This window comes from Nicotiana sylvestris, chromosome 2, assembly GCF_000393655.2.
Source record: "Nicotiana sylvestris chromosome 2, ASM39365v2, whole genome shotgun sequence".
NCBI lineage: Eukaryota > Viridiplantae > Streptophyta > Magnoliopsida > Solanales > Solanaceae > Nicotiana > Nicotiana sylvestris.
Window position 1 is genome coordinate 168,273,374 of NC_091058.1, and position 19,609 is coordinate 168,292,982.

The window sequence follows — 19,609 nt, forward strand, 5'->3', positions numbered from 1 at the left end:
GACGGATTCAAAGTTGTTGTAAAGGCAAATATGGTGTGCAAACTTAAAAAAAATCGTTGTACGGATTGAAACAATCTTTTAGACAATGGTACAAACGATTTGACAAGTTTATGTTGCGGCAAGGGTACAAGAGAAGCAAATACGATCATTGTGTGTATTTGCGCAAGCTTGAAGATGGTTCCTTTGTATATCTTCTCCTATATGTTGATAGCTTCCAAGAATTCGGAAGAAATTGATAAGTTGAAGATTCAACTGAAGAAGGAGTTCGAGATGAAGGATCTGGGTGAGGCAAAGAAAATTCTTGGCATGGAGATAATAAGAGATAGACGTTCAAAGAAACTCTGTTTATCTCAAAAGGAATATTTGAAGAGAGTACTACAATGTTCTGGCATAGATGAGAAGACTAAGCCGGTTAGTACTCCACTTGCTCCCCATTTTAAGCTAAGTACTACTATGTCGCCAAAAGATAAAGCTGAACAGGAGTATATATCAAGGGTACCATATGCAAATGATGTTGGTAGCTTGATGTATGCAATGGTCCGTACGAGACCTGACATTTCACAAGCTGTGAAGTGGATTCTAAGGTATATTCATAATATTGTAGATGTTGGGTTAGTTTTTGAGCAGGAAGGCAATCAGTCTGTAGTTGGATATTGTGACTCAGATTTTGCGGGTGATCTGGACAAACGAAGATCAACTACTGGTTCTGTGTTTACTTTTGCAAAGGGACCAGTTAGTTGGAAGTCTACTTTGCAGTCAACAGTTGCTTTGTCTAGAACAGAGGCAGAGTACATGGCTATTACAGCGATTGTGAAGGAGGCAATTTGGCTTCAGGGATTGCTAAAAGAGCTTGGTATTGGACACAAAAGTATCGCAATTTTTTGTGATAGTCAAAGTGTTATTCAATTAGCGAAGAACCAAGTTTATCATGCAAGGACGAAGCACATTGATGTTCGGTACCATTTCGTACGAGAAATCATAGAAGAAGGTGGAGTCACGGTGAAGAAAATTCATACTAGAAAGAATCCTGTTGATATGCTGACAAAAGTGGTGATTGCGGTCAAGTTTCAACATTGTTTGAATTTGATCAACATTGTTGAACACTGAAGATTGAAGATGAAGATACAACCAAAATTTGTTATTAAGAGAAAATTAAAGATGTGGAATTTTGCCAAGGTGGAGATTTGTTGAATGCCAAAATGTCCCACATCGGTGAAGGAAGAAAGTTGTTGGGAATTTTTCCCTATAAAAGGAGGCCTAATGTTTAGGATTTAAACACACCTCTCATTTGCCTTCTTATCTTCTTAAGGCATTTGTATCTTCTCTCTTTAGTATTATTTCACTTGTATTTTTGGAGTGGAATAAAATATTGGTTGTGTCCGAGGAAGTAGGCAAAATTGGCCGAACCTCGTAAATTCTGATGTTCATTTTATTGTTGCTTTATTGTCTTATTTATTATTTGGTGACTGTCATAATTTTTGGTATAATAGTTGTGACTCATTCATACTATATAATTTGGCTTCCGTAACATAACGAACTTCTTAATAAATAATACTTAATTATCTTCTTAGTGGATCAAATCGACCTGAATCTGAATTAATCGAGTGAGTAGATTTCAAATACCGAACGACAAAAAGTGATTCTTTAGGTCATATTTTTACTTTGAAAATTGACATCTCATTAGTAAACTCTATAACAAAAAGAGAGAAAGTAATGGAGTTTAGGAGAGAATGTGATGAGCCCTGTGAATCCATATCACCATCATCAGCAACACCAGAAGTGTTAGAACCGAATCATCAAACAATAAGCTCTGAGCTTGAAGAAATGCTATCAGATAAAAGCTTATCTTTTTTGGTGCGATTTCGACGTTCAATCAAAATCGAATTGAGTAATCTCTTGCCTCTGGCAGGGCCGGCAATTATAGTTTATATGCTGAATAATCTCATTTCTATCGTCACTCAAATCTTCTGTGGACGTCTTGGGAGTTTTGAATTAGCTGCTTCTTCTCTTGGCAACGTTGGTATTCAAGTCTTTGCCTATGGTATCATGGTAAGTTCATTACCCTCCGACACCAACCCTGTAATAAGCTAAGCATTAAGCACTTTTATGCTGCAGAATGTCAAATTCAGGCTTAAGGATTATGGCACGTCTATCCACAAGAACAAAATTTTGGAGTGTTTGAATAGTAACCACTGTTGAAAGGGCTAAAAGTGCCAGACCATTCAATTTTAAGAGACTTTATAATTCATTAATCGCGATCTGTGATGCTACTACTTACAATAAATATGATAATTTCCTAAGGATTTAAGCGATATATACTAACAGTAGTATAAAGATAATACTTTTACATTATTAGTGTATCTTAACATGTTATACAAATGTCATATTTATCAGTTGTTGCTTCACTGTTTGTTGCTGCAGCTTGGAATGGGAAGTGCAGTGGAGACATTGTGTGGACAAGCATATGGAGCGCAGAGGTATGAGATGCTAGGAATATACCTACAAAGATCAACACTCATCCTTATGGCCACAGGAATTCCACTCTTATTCATCTACATCTTCTCCAAGCCAATCTTGATTCTACTCGGTCAGAAACCAGCGATCGCGTCAGCAGCTGCAGTTTTCGTCTATGGTCTAATTCCCCAAATTTTCGCGTACGCAGCGAACTTCTCAATTCAAAAATTCCTTCAATCACAGAGCATTATCAAGCCTAGTGCTTATATTGCAGCAGCCACCCTGGTTGTTCATAGCTTCTTTACATGGCTTGTTGTGTATAAAACTCGTTGGGGAATTTTGGGGGCTTCATTGATGCTGAGTTTTTCGTGGTGGATTATAGTTGTAGCACAGTTTGTGTATATTTTGTCAAGTAAAAAGTGCAAGAAGACATGGACAGGTTTCAGTATGCTGGCATTTTCTGGATTATGGGATTTCTTGAAACTGTCACTGGTTTCTGCGGTGATGCTCTCATTAGAATGCTGCTACTATCAAATCCTTGTGCTGATTGCAGGGCGGCTCAAAAATGCTGAAATGTCACTGGATTCTCTTACCATATGGTAAATGAATGGTTCCAATATTTGAGTATTTGAGTTGAATTAAGTTTATAGCATAAAGAATTAACCACAAAGAAAAACTTTTAAATATTAAAATAACTTGGTATTCCTTCCGTTTCAAATTAGATGAGTTATTTTTCTTTTTAGTCTATTCCAAAATAGATGACACATTTTTAAATTTGGAAATAATTCAACTTTAAACTCTTCATTTTACACATTTTACTCTTAATGAGAAATTTTACAACCACAAAAATATCATGGCCCCACAAAGTTTTTACCCCTTAAACTTGTAAAACCACAAATTTCAAAAGTCTTTTTTTCTCTTAAGCTCTGTGCCGAGTCAAACTACCTCATCTAAGTTGAACCAGAGGGAGTAAATAAGATTCCTTTGCAGTATTAGTAACTAAGAGGAAATATAAGCATAAACATTCATCTTTTGGAGGTTTTCAACCTTTTCTTTTTCTTTCTTTTCTTGTTTGACTTGCGGTTTGACAGCTAATCAGTCAAGATAACCTCATTTGATTGTATTACCTGAATGCTAGATCTTCGGACGACAATATTCATCGAGAAATAGATTCGAGATTTGAATTTTATGGGTTCTGAATTCTGCAACAACGATCTCAAGTAATTGGTTTCTAAAATTTAAAGTTATACATATTTAGTGAATTTCATAACACAAATACAAGGTTTAGGGCGAACCTATTAGGTACGGCCAAACCCATAAGTTGCTCCTAGGGAGGCCCCTGATATTCATATCAGTATTTGCTCATTGTAAGAATATTTAATCACATTTATCAAACAAGTATGCACCCATGTTCTCAGTCTTTTAAATAAAATTTGACCTGCAGCATGCAAATACTTGGATGGGTTTTCAAGATATCTGTAGGCTTCAGTGCAGCTGCAAGGTTAGTGAAATGTCAACTTATGCAATCATAGATTATCAATGCAGCACACACTTATCAAAGCATAGATTCTGAACTCTATTTTGAAAACTCTGTTAATTAATTATTTGCCTACCTGGGATTATGATGACAGTGTTAGGGTGAGCAATGAACTTGGAGCAGGACATCCCAAATCAGCTGCTTTCTCAGTTCTGATAGCAACTCTAAGTTGCTTCCTGATTTCACTATTTTTTGCAATCCTTGTTCTTACGTTACGGCATGTCATTAGTTACATTTTTACGGATGGAAAGAATGTCGCAAACGTAGTCTCCGGATTAACGCCCTTCTTGGCAATGTCAATCCTGCTCAATGGCATTCAACCTGTTTTACTGGGTAAGATTTTCTTTTGTTTTATGAAATTAAATAGTTTGAAATCAGATTTTTTTTTAAAAAAATAATAAATGCTCATGATTATTAATGTTGGTATGTAATCATGGATTAACTTTGCGATTGTATCCATCATCGATCGGGCCATGGGCTATTCTTTTGGTCCAGATCTAATACACTTAAATTAGTCAAAATAGCACGGTATAACCAGTTTTCGGACTAGTCAATCAAAAATAGTCACCGTTTACGAAGTCAATGAAAAATAGCCACTATTTTGCTGCAACAGAGACCGGTCCCGTATAATATACGGGAGTTCGGTGCATCTGTGTACGAACTCCAGCATATTATGCTGGACCGGTATACTTTGCTGACTCCTGTATAATATACGGGAGACTGGAGCACCGGTGCTCCAAACTCCAGTATATTATACTGGACATTTATACTTGCTGGAACTCCCGTATATTATGTTAGAGTTCTAGTGTACTTATGCTGGAACTCCAACATATTATGCTGGAGTTCCAGCATAGTTATCCTGGAACTCCCGTATAATATGCTGGAGTTCAAGCATACTTATGCTGGAACTCCAGTATAATATACGGGTGTATTTTTCGAGTTTTGAATTGTATTTTCGCTCAGATTTATCTTTACATGAAAAGTGGCTGAATTTCAATTACTTTTGAAACCGTGGCTATTTTTGAATGACCAATTGTAAATATGGCTATTTTTAAATTTCTCCCCTTAAATTAAGTTTGCTTGTATATCCTTCCTAATACAAAAGGTGTTGCTGTTGGATGCGGATGGCAAGCTTTTGTTGCATATGTAAATGTTGGTTGTTATTACATCATTGGAATACCAGTTGGGTCACTTCTCTGCTTCAAATGGAACTATGGAGTCAAGGTATATGTTTAAATTTCTCTTCATTTTGCACAAGCATTTTCTTTCATATATATATAATATATAATACTAAATGGAAATTAAAATAATCTAGATAAAAGTGTGTGTATATACATATGTGGGATTTGATAACCTACTACATAGGTGTAGTAAGTGTCACGATCCAAAACTAACCCTGTTGTGATGGCGACTAACGTGGTACTAGGCAAGCCGAAACATTACCAAAACCAATCAATGTTTTCATTTTTAAGACAAAACCAAAGCTATTTAACAATAAACCTGCATAAGGAGTTTAAATTAAAACAACAGTGCGAAAAAAAAAGCCCGACATCGGGGTGTCACTAGTCATGAACATCTACTACAACCGTCTAACAACATCAAGACTAACATAGCCTGGAAATAATTGAATACAACTAAGGGAGGATAAGGAGGGAGAAAAGCAGGGTTGCGATCGCTAGGAAGCTACCTTACTAACTTCGATGGATTTGCCACTGAGTAATCAACACCCGCTATCGGGTTCAGAAATACCTGGATCTGCACACAAGGTGCATGGAGTAATGTGAGTACGCCAACTCAGTCAGTAATAAAAGTAAATAGAGACTGAGCAATAGTGATGAGCAATAAAACATATACAGTTCATATCATGAAATCTCAATAAAATACAGCAGGTTTTTAAAATCAGGGTTTTGAATCAACTCAGCTCATTTAAATCCAGTTTCAGTAAAACCATTTAAAACATCTTTCAACAGTTTTCAACGAAGTGATGAAAGAGTGAGCAAAAATGATGAAAACATAAACAGCCCCTCAGGCAAAACTCACTCGTATACAGCCCCTCGGGCAACATAAATTAAGAACAGCCTCAGTGAACATCACTCGTGAACAGTCCCTCGGGCAAACCTCACAGTCTCATATACTGCCCATTGGGCATTACCTCTCAATCGCTCGTAAACAGCTCCTCGGGCACAACATGAATCAAGAACAGCCCCTTGGGCAAAATATCATATCATTCACTCAGGGTACCCGCGCTCACTGGGGGTGTACAGACTCTGGAGGGGCTCCTACAGCCCAAACGCTATAACAAGCCACCTCGTGGCATAAATCAATCAGGCCCTCGGCCTCATAACAAGTCATCTCGTGGCATAAATCAATCAGGCCCGCGACCTCAAAAAAATCATGAATCAATAACAATATGCTACGGCGTGCAACCCGATCCCATAATATCCTCACAATACAGGCCCTCGACCTCACTCAGTCAGAAACCTCTCAAGCCACTCGGGTTATCAGTAAAACAGGGTGTTCAGCCCAAAATATCATTTTATGCATCAAAATGGAGTAATAAAGACTGAGTTATGAAATCAGTAAATACAGCATGATTGAGTATAGATCTTAAATAAAAAACAGTGAGAGGATAATAAGAAAAAAAATCTCTAAGGGTCCAAACATCTCTGCCATAAGGCCCAAATATGGCATTCGGCCCAATTTATAGGAAATTCTTTCTAAAACACATAAGTATCATATAATTTAAGTCAAATACGCAACTTTATAGTTACTCCGGGACGGATCAAGTCACAATCTCCAACGGTGCACGTCCATCTCCTAGCATGTGTGTCACCTCAAAGTAGTAAAAAAATGTGAAATCCGGGGTTTCATACCTTCAGGACAAGATTTACAATCATTACTTACCTCAAACAAGCCAATTCCAATACCGAGCAAGCCAAGCGATGCTCCAAAAATGACATCTCGCGCGTTCCGACCTCTGAACGGCTCAAAACTAACCAAAAAGAACTCAAATACATCAAACAATGCTAAAGCAACCAATCCCAATCGAAAAAGGTCAAATCTTTAATCAAAAGCCCAAAATCGGCCAAAAAGCCCAACCCGAGCCCGCATCTCGAAACTCAACAACACTTACAAAATCCAACAACTCATTCAATTATGAGTCCAATCATACTAGTTTCATCCAATTCCGACTCTGAATCGATGTTCAAAACTTAAAAATTAACTTTATGAAACTTAATGCAACCCCCCCCCCCAAAATTTTACTTTGAAATCATCAATCAAATGCCAAAAACGAAGGTGGATTCATGAAATATAACCAAAATCGAGTAGAGAACACTTACCTCAATACATATGGTGCAAATCGCCTCCAAAATCGCTCAAATCCAAGCTCCCCAACTCAAAATATGAACAAACCTTTGTTTTATATATATTTTTTTTGCCAGCTATTTTGCCTCGATTCTCATGCCAAACAATCCTGAAACTCGCTTTTGATGCCTCCAATGGATTCCTTCTGAAATTTAGTCAAGCTAAGCTCTTGAATCACTCCATTTGACCTTATATTGAAGGAGATACATTAGTTTCAATATTTGAAAATTGTGCAAATTTTTAAATACGAATTCAGTATCAATTTCGTAATTATTCTGAAAAATCTGGCAACCCAATTCTTAGTAAAATGACCATAAAATCCACATGTGATGTCCAAATTCGACAATTCTTTTTGTTATGGATCTGTAATTATAATACGGGTCTAATGCTTACATAAAAAAAGAAATTGGAGCTCATTTGTTTAATGTAGTACCATTATGCTTGAAAAACGACGTCGAAACATAAAAAATGAGCGCAACACAACCCAAACCTATCCGAAACTCACCCGAGCCCCCCTTGGGACCCTACTCAAATATACCAACAAGTCTCATATCATAACACGGACCTACTTGAGGTCTCAAAACACACATAACAACATCGAAACGATGAATCACACCTCAATTCGAAATCAATGAAGTTGAAACTTCAAACTTCCACAACCGATGCTGAAACCTATTCAAATCATGTCCGATTAACCTGAAAATTTGTACACAAGTCACATTTGACATTATGGACCTGCTCCAACTTCCGAAATCGGAATCCGACCCTGATAACAAAAAGTCCACTCCCAGTCAAACTTTCCAAAATTCCAACTTTCGCTATTTCAAGCCAAATTCTACTATGGGCCTCCAAATCACAATCCAGACGCGCTCCTACGTCCAAAATCACCCAACGGAGCTAATAGAACCATCAGAAATTCAATATGAGGTCAAATTCTAATAGGTCAAAACTTGGTCAAACCTTTCAAATTTAAAGCTTCTAGCTGAAAATCATTCTTCCAAATCAATTCAGAATAACCTGAAAACCAAAACCGACGATTCATATAGGTCATAATACTTCCTACGGAGCTACTCATTCCCTCAAACAACCGAGCGAAATGCAATTGCTAAAAACGACCATTCGGGTCGTTACAATAAGTTAGCATTGTATACATATTTGCTTTCCCAAAAAACCCTTACATCATTCCGCGAACGACTAAATGAGAGGGATATTTTTGTCTTTCCACAAAAAATTAAACGTAGTTCCCATTTTGCCCTTTCTCATTTACACGTTGCTCTCTCCATCCGTAAATAAAAGCTTGAGGCATCTGAATGTCTTACAATTTTTTTTGCATTCTGTCATTTTCTTTATCTTCTTAATTTAGATAGTCTCCATAGAAATTAAGATTTGAAATCATTAGATGCAGTGTGAATAGTTTGGATTTATATTTTCTGTCAAGATTTTTGGAGTAAAAAAGACATGAAATAAGCTAGAGCTCACAGGCATAAAATTGATCAACTGATTAAAGACAAACCACAATCTCTTTTCTTAACAATATTTTATATATTTGAGCTGAATAATTTTCTTTCCTCTGTGTTCCAGTGCCTCTTTTTTTCTTGCAATAGATACTGCATAACTTTCAATGAGAACTTCGGTGCAGTTCAATCGCAAATGAAGTGATGCACATGTTCTACATTATCCAAATTCCAAACATAAATTATCCATGAATCGTAAATCCTAGTCAACAAGTTCCCTTACAAAGAAAAGAAAAAACATAAGAGAGAAAACAGAGAAGGACGCCTCGCTTAGGGAGAGAAGAGAAAATACAGAAGGGAGAATTGGGTTTAGATTATCATAAAAAGACAGTAATGTCCCTCCTATTAATGTGTGGTTTGTTTGTTGGTTAGGGTATTTTATGAAAAGTAAATATGTATACAATGCTAACCTACTATAGTAGGTTAGTAAAATGTGTCAATTTATGCAATATAAATGCAAAATCTACAATCATCACTTAAGATTCATGAGGAACAACAATTTATAGTAATTTCTAGAGAGAGAAAGCTAGAGAGAAGGAAGAGTAGAAAAAGGAAATTTTATTTATGTAGAATCTATTAGAATGAACTATACACTTTTCAATACTAACAACTCTCCTTTTAACTAACTCTCTTACCTTCTCTAATGGATTTTACAAACTAAAGCCTTCACGCTTGACTAACTACACTTAGGTCCCTCATTTATTGCTACCAGGTCCCTATGCTTTCAGTCTTGATACTCCCCATCAAGCTAGATAGTAGAAAGCATCCAACACTCCCAGTTTGGAGACAAGGGTCTGATGATGGGCAGCTCTGAAAGCTTTTGTCATCAATCTACAACCTGCTCTTTTCTAGGAATATACCGTGGTGATATCAGTCCATCTTTAATCCTTCCCCTCACAAAATGAGGGTCTATTTTTATGTTCTTAGTTCTTTCATGATAGATTGGAGTAGCAATAATTTGTAAGGCTGTCTTGCTGTTAAAAAATAGCTTCATAGGTTACTGAACTAGAATCCCAAGCTCTTTATCAAGTTTGCAAGGCAGACCACTTCAGGCACCACTACAACCATGCTTTTATATTCTGCTTCTGCGAAACTTCTTCTTACAGTCTATTATTTTTTAGATTTCTAAAAAATCAATTAATATTCCAATTTAACTACATATCTGTAACAGATCTTCTTGTGTTTGGACGTGCTGCCCAGTTTGAATCACAGAAGGATAAGACATGTTCTAGCGACTCTTTCTTTAGAAATATTCCTCTTCCTAGAGATCCTTGTATGTACCTTATTACCCTCATGGTTGCTTCTAAGTGAGACTACTTTGGATGCTGCATGAATTGGGTAAGTATCATAACTGCAAAGCAGATGTCAGGCCTAGTCATGGTTAAGTATATTTTCTTTCCTATGAGCTTTTGGTATCCACCAATATCATGTAGTTCTTCATATCCTTTGACCCCAACATGCATATCATAGTCAATAGTTGTAAGTTTATGATTTTGTTCAAGAGGTGAATTTGCAGGTGTTGCTCCACCTAGTCCTGCTTCAGATATAAGACCCACTGCATACTTCCTTTGATTTAGAAGAATCCCCTTCTGTGGTCTCATAACTTTTACTCCTAGGAAATACTTCAATTCACCAAATCTTTAACTTTAAAGTTCATGTGCAGTGCTTCCTTTGCATCATCTATCAATTCTTTACAACTTTCAAGGATTAAGAGGTCGTCAACATACACTAATATAATCACTATATCTGCACCATTTTTCTTTATAAAAAAAGTGAGTGATCATAGCACTTTGCAAATGCCCTGCCTTGGTGAGAGCATCAGCCAGTTTAATATTCTACTGCCTGGATGCTTGTCTAAGATCATAAAGAGACTTTGACAGTTCGTACACTTTAGACTCCTCCTTCGTATGAAAATCTTGAGGCAGATGCGTATCAACCTCTTCATAAAGATCTCCATGTAAGAAGGCATAATTGACATCCATTTGAAAGAGATGCCAATTTTTGGAGGTTTCCAGACTGATCACAGTTCTGACTGTCACCATTTTGACTACTGAGGAGCATATTTTATGGTAGTTTAGGTCTTCTTGTTGTGTATAACCTTTAGCAACAAGTCTTGCTTTAAAACTTTTTACATCTCAATTTGTCTTGTATTTGATTTTATATACCCATTTAGAACCAATGTGCTGCTTCTCTAAGGGCAAATCTACAACCTCCCATGTGCTATTGTCTTCCAAAGCTTTGATCTCCTCCTTCATTGCCTCTACCCATATAACATCTTGAGAGTCTTCTGTAAAGGAAGAAGGTTCTGCATCTGCTGAAGAAGCTGTTAGATAGGCCTGATATGCATTGGCAGATGATCGTAGGATCCATACTGTGAGATGGGATAAGGATTTTGTCCTGATGGTTTCTAGGTAGTGACATAGTCTTTCAGCCAAATAGCAGGCTTTACACCTCTAGCTGACTTTCTCATCCCAACTGAAGAACTTGTCTGATTTTTATATGTATCTACAACTGGTTTTGGTAGTGCCTCATTCACCTTATAGTCCACCTCCTGTTCCACTACTTCATCAACCAAGTTTTCCATTTCAGAAATGACTTCGTATTCCTGGTTAGATCCCAGTTGTTTAGTGTGGAAATCACCATCAGAGTTAGCTGTTGGAACCATGTTATTTTCTTCAGGAACTTCAATAGAAACATCTGCTCTTACATTGTATCTATTTTGGATGCTTGAATTAGTTGTGTCCACTATGCCGGGAAGAAATAAGTCCTCTTTGTCTATGCTCTCTTCCTTAAAAGGAAAGATGTCCTCTCTAAAACTCACATCTCTACTAACAAGAAATGTGTTAGAGTCCAAATCGAATAGTTTGCATCCCTTTTGTGTATCTGTGTAGTCTATGAAGAATGTTCTTCTTGCTCTTGGTATATACTTATCCCCCTAGGAAATGTGCTTTCATAGCTGGCCTACTTTCGGACTATGAAAGCCTTGTCACTACGGCGAATCTTCAACGACCGAAACCAACTATGGCTGAGCTTTGATCTAGCTTGTTGTTACATGAGTCTTGACTTTAGTATAGACACCCAAATACTCTTAAGTGATCAATTTTGGATTGTTTACCATACAACATTTCAGAAGGAGATTTGACATCTAATACCTCTGTAGGTTGTTTGTTGATCAAATACACAACAATCTTTACACAATCTCTCCAAAACATCACTGACATGCTACTTTGAAATCTCAATGCCTTAGTTACCTCTAGGATATCCCTGTACTTTCTTTCTATAACTCCACTCTGTTGTGGAGTGTAGGGACAACTGCTTTGATGTATTACACCAAAAGAGGTAAACAATTCGTTGCACTTAGTGTAAAGAAACTCTGTGCCATTATTTGATCTTAATCACAGTACCAAACTGATTCTTAGTCAAAGGAAAGAAATCTTTTAAGACCATAATCACTCACTCTTGGAATGTAACAGACAAATTCAAGTATATCTACTGAAGTCATCAACTATGATAACAAAATTGTGTTTTGTATCATAGGTTGGTACTATATTATATGGACTACATTCATCAACATGCACAAGCTGAAAGGTACAACTAGACTTATTGCTACTAACATGAAATTTAAGTCTACTTTGTTTGGACAAAGGGCAAACTGCACAATAGTTCAGCATGTCTATATCTACCTTATTCTATAGTTCCACCAAGTGTTGCTTAACATTTTTAGAAGCATGTCTCAGTCTTTGATGCCATAATCTAGTATCTACTGTTTCATTTTTTAAAGTCCCTGCTGCTACCCCTTCTTCTCTTCTAAGTATGTATAGGCCAATATCTTCCTTACCAATCCCCAGCACCTTGCCATTGTAGAGCCCTGAAACACACGAAATTCAGGATAGAAGGTGATTGAACAACACAAGTCTCTAGTTATCTTGGACACTAAAAGCACGTTGAATTTTAAATCTGGCACACACATGATATTTGTTATCTTCCGTTTTTTTGGAATTAGTGCATCTCCTGAGTATGTGATCTTTTATTTATCTCTTGTAGGTGTTTCTACTCCATAACTGTTTTGTCCTTCTATTGCCTTAAGACATTCTAAAACATCTTTGCAGAAAATTATATGATGTGATATCCCTGAGTCTATTATCCAATCGTATACACTGTCGTGGGATACATTAGATAATAAGGACACAATACCTGTCATGTTTGAAGAATCTGTCATCACAGTAGATCCTTCTCCCACAGAAGATTGCTTGTAATATTCCTCTATCAAATAATTTCCTTGAACTTGACCTTTGACATTTGTTCCTACCTCTGAATTTGTATTTGCATTGTTGGAATAAGGCTAATATGCACATGGTTGCCACTTTTTCTTGCTCGTAAAATCTGCTGGATAGGCTATTGTTTTGTAGAAATTCTCCGTTAGGTTGCCCTTATAGCCATAGTGCTCACAGATTAATCCTGTTTTTTTCTTTAAACATTTGTCCCCGGCCTGCTAACATAGTTAGAGGATCTTTGTTTGTCTCAACAACTCCTAACGTTCTTTGGCTATAGCTCTCATTGAGCGTCATAAGGAACTGCAGTAGCCTTTGTCTTACCAGATGATCAACATACGGTCTCAATTCCTCATAGTCATGTGAAGGCAACCGTGCTAAAATGTCCAATTCATCCCATAAATCTTTCATCTTTAAAAAATACGTAGTGATTGTCCGTACCCCTGTCTCAGCATTGCAATATTAGTCCAGAGTTGATAGATTCTGGTCAAATTGTCCTTATCAAATCTCTCTTTGAACTCGTCCCACACTTTCTTCGCACTCGAAGCATACATGATACTTGGTACCAATTCAGTTGACACTGTGTTGCTGAACCATGATAGCACCGCTGCATTACACCTTTTCCATTGTGTTGCCAACTCGCCTCTGTATGAACTCTTGCGATAAGTACCATCTATAAACTCCTAATTTGTTCTTCACCAAGAGTGCTACCTTCATAGCTCTACTCAATAGGGCATAATTTTCAGGCCATGTGAGTTTCAGCGATATCAACGTTGTTCTAGGCAAGTCAGAATCTCGAAGGAATAAGGGATGATTATGGGGCAACTACTCGATCTCATTATTGTTGAACTTCAATCGACCTTCAATTAGTAAAATTAGAGTTGTAGATCTGGGTAATTACAGAGATCGTCGCTCTGATATCAAGTCAATTTATGCAATCTAAGTGCAGAATTTTACAATCATCACTTAAGATTCATGAACGAACGACAACGAGTAATTTCTAGAGAGAGAAAGCTAGAGAGAAGAAAGAGCAGAAAACGGAAATTTTATTTCTGTAGGATCTGTTAGAATGAACTGTACACTTTTCAAGACTAACAACTCTCATTTTAACTAATTCTCGTACCTTCTCTAATTTATTTTACAAACTAAAACTAAAGCCTTCAAGCTTGACTAACTACACTTACACTTAGGTCCCTAGTTTATTGCTACTAGGTCACTATATTATCAGTCTTACAATCATTGTGTCGATTGTACACAAGACTGATAATATAATAAATTTACTGATTTTATATTGTTTCGTGCAGGGGATTTGGTTAGGGATGATTGGTGGGACAACAGTGCAAGCCTTTATTTTACTGTTCGTCATTTTTCGAACACATTGGAATGAAGAGGTAAATACAATGAGTATTTTCTCTCCCTTACAAAAATACAAATATTTAATTGAGAGTTTTACTTTACAGGTGGAGAAAGCAAAGAAACGTTTGGATAAATGGGAAGACAAGAAAGAATAATCTTGGTCGTACGTATTAACAAGTATTCTGTGTGATTCACTATATTGATGTGCCTATGTAAAATATTAAAACCATGAAATCTGATGTACGTGGAGCCAAGATTTCTAATTATTTGTAATATATCATAATCAAACATCATTTGAGGATATACTAATTTAACCCCTGTTGCCACTTCAACTTAATGGATTTCTTAACAAAAAGAGGTGTATTTTCTTTTTTAAAAAATACAGGACATGTATCTGATGTTGCATTATATTACAAGGAATATTTAATTTAAGAGAAATCTACGCGGTATACTTATGGGAAATACCAGTTAACTTCATATACATTTAAAATATTTATTTTATCTTGTATGCCTATTTTATAAAACTTTATTTACTTTTTAAATCTGTAATATCATTATATATCATTAAACAAATCCCATATTTTAAGGAACTAGATTATCTCTCACTCCCTTAAAATACTCCATCAGTTTTAAGGAATTGGGATTATGCTTACCTTCTGACAAAAAATTCTCTAAGTCCTTCATCGCTTTTTTTTTCCTCTTCCATCTAAATCAAAAGAAAAACAAAAATAAGGTGAAAATGTTTTAACTTGGGATACAATATACTAAACTAAAATAAAATACTAGAACATACTACTATTCAAACCAATACACCACAACATCCTAATAAAAAATATAATGTTCGAATCAAACAAACTATAATATTCTAATTTGGAATATAATATTCAAATCAAACATACCATAATATTCTAATTTGGAATATAATATTTAAATCAAACATACCACAATATAGTATTCAAATCAAACATACCACAATATTCAAATTTAAAATACAATATTCAAACCAAGTATACCAAATTACAATAGTTTAATCAAGAATATATAATTCAAACCAACATACCAAATTCTAATAAAGAATACAATATTTAAACCAAACACATCACAATATTCTAATTTAAAATCCATATTCAAACCAAACATTACATATTCAAACAAACATACCACAATATTCTAATTTGGAATATAAAATTCAAATCAAATATACCTTTATTTTTATTTGTTGTGTATAATTTATTTTACTTGTAATATTAACATGCTATATATAATACTAGTATATAATATTCTAATTTGGAATACAATATTCAAATCGAATATACCTACAATATTCTAATTTGGAATATAGTATCCAAACCAAACATATCTTTATCTTTTATTTATTGTGTGTATTTTATTTTACTTACAATATTAATATGCTATATATAATACCAGTATACAATGAATATTTTACTGAATAATTGTTTATTGTATAAAAGAAAATAAGGACAACGGTTCTCATAAGAAAAGGCTTTGTTTAAAGGGATTTTATTCTTTAATTTTGGTCTAAAGTTTAAACGGATGGAGTGGATTTGCTTCATATAGATCGATACTTTCCTTTAATTAGGGAGTAAATTTATATGGTAGTTATTGTTCTTTTGACTAAATGGATATGTATGGTAATTAATTGATGTGTACTACATGTAATTTCATAATTAAAGTATATTGTGTTAAAGGACTTTTAAAAGTAGGTACACGATGTAAAGTTCCTTTAATTTACCTTACCTTAAATTTAATCCACAGATCGCCACAAGACACAACTCAAATATCAATTGTGCTGGTGTTAACATATTTGGAGCTTTTTGGGCTAAAGTTTACCAGAGAAGTCCTTCATGGAAGGACTGATTTACGCAAATATCCCTTTTGAGGTCATAAATCCAGATGTTGTCTCTATTTTTGAAAACTATACAAATATAGCCCTTGACTAATTATTCTTTCGGACAATATTAGAACTCGAATGTTCTATCTATACTATATTAAAAGCACGAAGACCCTTAGCAAAATGTCGTTTGCGTTTTTTACCCTTTAGAAATAGATTTCACACTAGACAAAATAGTCATTTGATTATTTCTCTAATATTAGTAATAGTCATTTAATATTTTTCTAAATATTTAGGAATTCGGGATTAGCTAGATTTTGTGTATAATATTCTTCCTTATTTAAACTATGTAACATAATAAACTTGTAAAAGAAAGATCTAAATATTTTGTAAAATGTTCCAAAAAAGTCGTTTACATAAACTTTGAAGCACTTTTACGTCTTGGGGATACTTTTGTTTGTCACATTTCAACAATTAATTCTTTAAAAAAATTTAGGTAATCTAGGTAAGAGTTTTAATTTCAGTTTCTTTTAGGTTTAAGAGTTTTTTTCCTTTCGTTATAAGTTATTAAAAATTGAGGGTTTGACGTAGGTTTAGGAATATATATTTTTTTTAAAAAAATTAATCAATTAATTCTTTATAAGAAAGAGATTAATTCTTTGTAATTATGGTAGGTAAAAAAAATATTAATACTTTATAAATATTTTAGGTAAACTTTTTGTGCCCTTGGACCTCCTTTTAGGTTTAGGAATTAATTTTTTTTGGTAAAATTCTCAAGCACTTGTACCTCCTTTTATGTTTAGGAGTATGTGTTTATGTATAATTCCTAATATTAAGGACTGTAATTTCTTACATCTTTTGTTCATAATTCTTTTCATTTTGGTATTTACGAGATACAAAAGAATTGTGATTGAATCCTAGAGGCATACCCTTCCCTGTTTTTAGGATTTGTTTTTCTTTTGAAAAGAATTTATCTTTCTTCATTAAACTTTTGAGATCTTTGTTTGTACCGTGTAAACACAGAAAGTAAATTAATATCCAAGCTTCTTCTTTTTTTTTTTCAACAGATTCAAGCTTAAATTTTACAACTTATAAAAACTTGTCTTTTGGGTAGAAAATTGAATTTGGGCAAGAATCGAGACTGTACAAGAGGTATTATTCATAAAAATAACTGAAATTTCTCCTCTTTGTTAATGGAAAGGAGTCTCTCCCTCTCTCTTCTTGTTAATCTCACATTCATAAATTCATGCTAAAAAAAATTGTAATATGAAATGTTGTGTACTTTGCCTCATAGAGGAGTTAGAAATCAATTAAAATTTTAATGATTTGTTGGATAAACTTTGTCCTTTCTTTATTGCGTTCAGACTATATGAATTATAATTATTCTCGAATCACTATTTGTAGGCTCAAAACCAATGATTATGGTAAGTTATGCTAGAGTGCAACTTTGTCTTTCAGGTTTGCTTTGTTAAGCGTGCATACTATGTTCGACAATTCTGAAAAAAGTTTGATCTTTCTTATGTTTCTAAATTCTAATATTCAAACTAATGTTTGAAATTAACTAAATGTATATATTGTTTTTATTTATATTTTCTATTAATATTTTGTTCTTGAATTTTATACTATTAGTATTTGCATTATATGCCTACATGTTCACAAGTTTGATTGTATATAGTTCATTGAAGTAGTATATTCTTCATTTAGATTTTTTATTTTCGATAAATTTACTCTTTTGAATCTTTTGTTCTATTTACAACTTTAAATCGATTGTTATAATTAAATACGTTGATTAACTTAAGAAATAGTTTTCACGATTTTTTTAATTAAATATTTTACTTAGTAAGTTGTTATTATTATTCTAAAGTAAATGCATCAATGATTAAATGATAGAGAGTCATTTTTTTGTTTTAAATGATTTGTCTTTTTAGGACCAACAATATCGTCTATGAAAGAGAAGTTAGATTAGATCCTTTAATATACTAACATATTATTATCTCATACAATAAAATATCTATAATTAACTTAACTGAATTATCTATTTTTGTAAGTTCAAAAAAATCTAATTACTACATTTATGTAATCACATTTATTTTTGTTGTTAAATGATTGTTATTTTAATGGCATTTGCTATTTTACATAATCAATTGTTCTTGTATACAAGTTTTAATTGACTGACATTGTATACACGTGCAACGCACGTACACTAAGACTAGTTTTTTATATATTGCTCAATCTTGCGAACTCATTTAATATTTGCTATTTATACTAATATTTTGGACCGTCGTCTGACGCTTCTCAATAGATATTCAATTTTCTCAAAAACAACTTTAGACCAGAGAGAAATTCAAAAATAGTCAGATTTATAAGTGGTCATTCAAAAATAGTCTAGTTTTAAAAGTAATCGAAAGTTAGTCACTTTTTATGTAAAGATAAATCTGAACGAAAACACTGTTCAAAATCTGGAAAAATACTCCAGCATAATATACTGGAGTTCCAGTATAATATACCAATCCAGCATAATATACTGGAGTTTGGAGCACCGGCGCTCCACTCTCCAGTATATTATACTGGAGCCAGTAAAGTATACCGGTCCAGCATAATATGCTGGAAGTTCATACGCAGGTGCACCGAACTCCAGTATATTATGTTGAACCGGTCTCTATTGCAGCAAAATAGTGGCTATTTTTCATTGACTTGATAAATGCTGGCTATTTTTGAATGACCAGTCCGAAAGCTGGCTAGACCGTGCTATTTTTACTTTAGACCATGGTGTAAATGGCCTACAAGTTACAAGAGAAATTAAAAGGGAGTCATTTGTAAAGAGCTATCCCTAAAAAAAAGGAAAGTAATTTACACAGAATACAACCTTTTTAAGACTATTTAAATAACTTATTACCTCTTCTCAAAAATTGTATATAATACAACTTATTTTAAAATTTTACCTTTTTAATTAAACTAGTTTTCTGCACATGCGCTGCACGTGTATGCCTAATCATGTAATACACATTTTTGTAAATAATAGTAATATTATAAAATAAATTTTTGAGTAAATAACTATACATAATGAAGAAATAAAGTTTAAGTTTTTGTGATTGATCAATGTGAATTTATCATATGGTCACTTGTTTGTCTAGGTCAAAATGATTGGATCTAGTTTGAACTAATAAGAATGAAGGAGTTACGCTTACACCCTTAGTAATATAAAAGAGACACACAATAATGAAAAAATGAAGAAAAAATTGACCTAGAAGATAATGAT

The 19,609-nt window shown here is 34.2% G+C and overlaps 1 protein-coding gene and 1 long non-coding RNA gene across 2 annotated transcripts; one reads left to right on the plus strand and one right to left on the minus strand.

Annotated features, from left to right (window-relative positions):
* The first annotated feature begins 1,661 nt into the window (after positions 1–1,661).
* Positions 1,662–14,801, plus strand: LOC104244362 (protein DETOXIFICATION 40-like). The gene is made up of 7 exons (XM_009799773.2): positions 1,662–2,049; positions 2,422–3,053; positions 3,899–3,955; positions 4,086–4,324; positions 5,097–5,215; positions 14,447–14,533; positions 14,603–14,801. Exons 1-7 carry the CDS (start codon positions 1,714–1,716, stop codon positions 14,651–14,653), a joined length of 1,521 nt encoding a protein of 506 aa, XP_009798075.1. The 5' UTR covers positions 1,662–1,713; the 3' UTR covers positions 14,654–14,801.
* Positions 12,321–14,492, minus strand: LOC104244361 (uncharacterized). The gene is made up of 2 exons (XR_715479.2): positions 13,066–14,492; positions 12,321–12,739 (listed from the first exon to the last, which is right to left on the minus strand). It is a non-coding gene; the product is annotated as an uncharacterized lncRNA (long non-coding RNA).
* Positions 14,802–19,609: the final 4,808 nt, after the last annotated feature.